This window comes from Penaeus chinensis, chromosome 16 (assembly GCF_019202785.1).
Source record: "Penaeus chinensis breed Huanghai No. 1 chromosome 16, ASM1920278v2, whole genome shotgun sequence".
NCBI classification, from domain to species: domain Eukaryota; kingdom Metazoa; phylum Arthropoda; class Malacostraca; order Decapoda; family Penaeidae; genus Penaeus; species Penaeus chinensis.
Window position 1 is genome coordinate 18,699,394 of NC_061834.1, and position 2,500 is coordinate 18,701,893.

At 31.6% G+C, this 2,500-nt stretch overlaps 2 protein-coding genes across 2 annotated transcripts in view; both read right to left on the reverse strand.

Moving 5' to 3' along the window:
- LOC125033189 (titin-like) overlaps window positions 1-2,500 on the reverse strand; it is a 249,636-nt gene that overhangs the window by 42,402 nt on the left and 204,734 nt on the right.
- LOC125033190 (titin-like) overlaps window positions 1-2,500 on the reverse strand; it is a 25,268-nt gene that overhangs the window by 22,478 nt on the left and 290 nt on the right. The window contains exon 1 of the mRNA XM_047624562.1: window positions 1,397-2,500. This exon is cut by the window's right edge and continues 290 nt beyond it. Within this exon, the coding sequence (XP_047480518.1) occupies window positions 1,397-1,415 (19 nt within the window). The 5' untranslated portion in view covers window positions 1,416-2,500. The remainder of the gene's footprint in view (window positions 1-1,396) is intronic.

Below are 2,500 nucleotides of genomic sequence, written 5' to 3' on the forward strand. Positions count from 1 at the left end.
AGAGTGAAGTAAATACTGCTCGGCAATGCCTAGATCACCCATTCATCACCGGTTTCATGTTCTTGGGGAAATGAATTGTGAATATGGAAAAGTTCTTGAGACCCACATTGTAGTGTAATGGTGATAATAGTTGATCATTTAAAATAAAATATTTCCCACAGCGCTAAACACATTTATGAAAAGCCGCCGTGTTAATGGAAAGAAAGAAACAAACAAATTTCCAATGGCTTTGCACCTTTCCCATATTTGGGTATTTCACTGTATATTGATAGTTCACCAAGTCAGTATCCACATGAACACTAAGATACATCTTCATGTTTCTTTTCTGTGAGGCATGTTTTGTTGATACATATACATCTGTGTTTATCTTTTCCATGGTTTTTACTAATTTCACCATTCACTTATCTTTTTCTTTGCACAATATATGACATTTTCACATATACTTTTATGCAAGCATTGCATAAAAGTGTAATGATGAAGCCAAACCAGCTGAAATCCAAATTGATTAAGAAGGAGGTGTGTATGTATGTATACATGTGTGTGTATGTGTGTGTGTGTTTGCAGTGCTTAAATGTAAATATATTCATAGTATCTACTGGGCAGCTGCAAATGCTGTATTTGCAAAGTTTCCATGAATATAACTGCTATAATGATGTCAAAACTAATGCTTAACAAGACAATTCTAAATTTCAATTTTATCTAACTCTCTATAGCAAATTTAAGACTGATAGACTATTTAATAAAAAATAATTTAATTTAATGCATAGATCAAACATTTATATTTCAATCTTAATTTAACATAAAAGCAATCTATATAGTTATAGCATTAGTGTTTAGATTAGTTCACATTTTTTGTTTTGCTTGTTTTTTTACAGAGAGTGTTCTAGACAAGTTATTAAATAATTCAAAACTACACGACTCACACGAAATAATTATGTATGGGTAAGTCTTTCTGCAAGAGACCTACAATGTAATTTAGAAGCTTTATAACAAATATAAGCAAAGAGAGAAAGCTTAACTTCATGACAAAGAAGTTGGAAACAGCATTATTATCAACTGTTTGCAATGATTAGATTGAAGAGTTAGGGGGGGTTAATAAGGCATTTTATCTCGCTTTACATTACTAGCAGTGCCCTTAACTATACAGCTATATTTTGATAGTTTGCAGTGAGTGGTTATAGCATATTACTGTGTTTCATTTGTTGTTGAAGGCATTGTTGATATATGTATTGATATATACATTACAGCATGTTATTATGTGACATCTACATCACCACAGCTGATAGAGCTGCGGGTGAATATTTTTTTCTTTGGTTAATGTACCAGTTAATAAATAATGATCTTGTCATTGTATTTTGGGTTACTTAGTCAGTTCAACCAAAATCTTGGTGCCAACCTTGAGTAGATTCAACCATCCTCTGGATTTCTTGGGTTTTCTTTGCTGCAAATGAAGTACTAAGGTTACCGGCAATGTGTAAGTTACTATGAGAAGACAAATGATGGATTTTGCAGTCGGTATATAGTACTAATTAACATGAAGGTGATGACTAGTTAGTACAGACATTTTATTATGTTTTTTCATGGTATCTAGAGGTATGGCTGCAAGGGTTTTATTTCATGCAAACATTCATTGCTTGGATATTATGAGGAATCTTTGTGCTATTTGTGACACATATTAGATGACAAATGCTTTGTCATATTTTGACAAACACACACATTATTCATAACCATTTTCTTTTCTAGTTTCTGAAAAAGAAGATTTTAAAAATACTGTAACTTACCTTTACTTATGTTTCATCATCATGTGGGAAAAGGCACTTACATACTTAAGTGAATAGCTTTATTGAAAAAAGACCATGAAGCATATGGTACACAGACAACTAATTTTACATTCAAACACCCAGTATTATACACAACTAATTATATAAAAATAAATATATAATCTCTGTATCACATGAGAAAAGGAAATAGTAACCATTCACAAAACACTGGTAAAGGGGGATACCATGCACAACTATACATTTAGCAAACAATTAAAAAACAAAATCAAATAATAGCAACAATAAATAGGTTAATGTCCAATACATAAAAAAGCCAGGAATGTATTGTGCAATAAATAAAACACATACCTGTACCTTAGGATTAAAAGTACCTGTTAATTGCAATACCACAGCGATAAATCAAGCACCCCTTTTCTTAAATTGAACAGCTGGTTCTCCTTTCTTTTGCACATTTTAAAATCACTTTGAATAATCAATAAATATATTTCTATCAGTACTTCTAAGTTTCTTTCCAGATATCATCTCGTCACACATCTTTACTATGGATGTTTGTTGTTTATTTAATTTCATGACCACATCAAGAGCAGGAGCAAGTGCATCAGGCAATCAGTGCTTTGGATATCAGATATCACACAAAATGAAGACTAGACTTAATGGTATGATACATAGAAGTTACATGTATCTTCACCAGTTTGAAAACTTTTAAAGATACCAGAAAA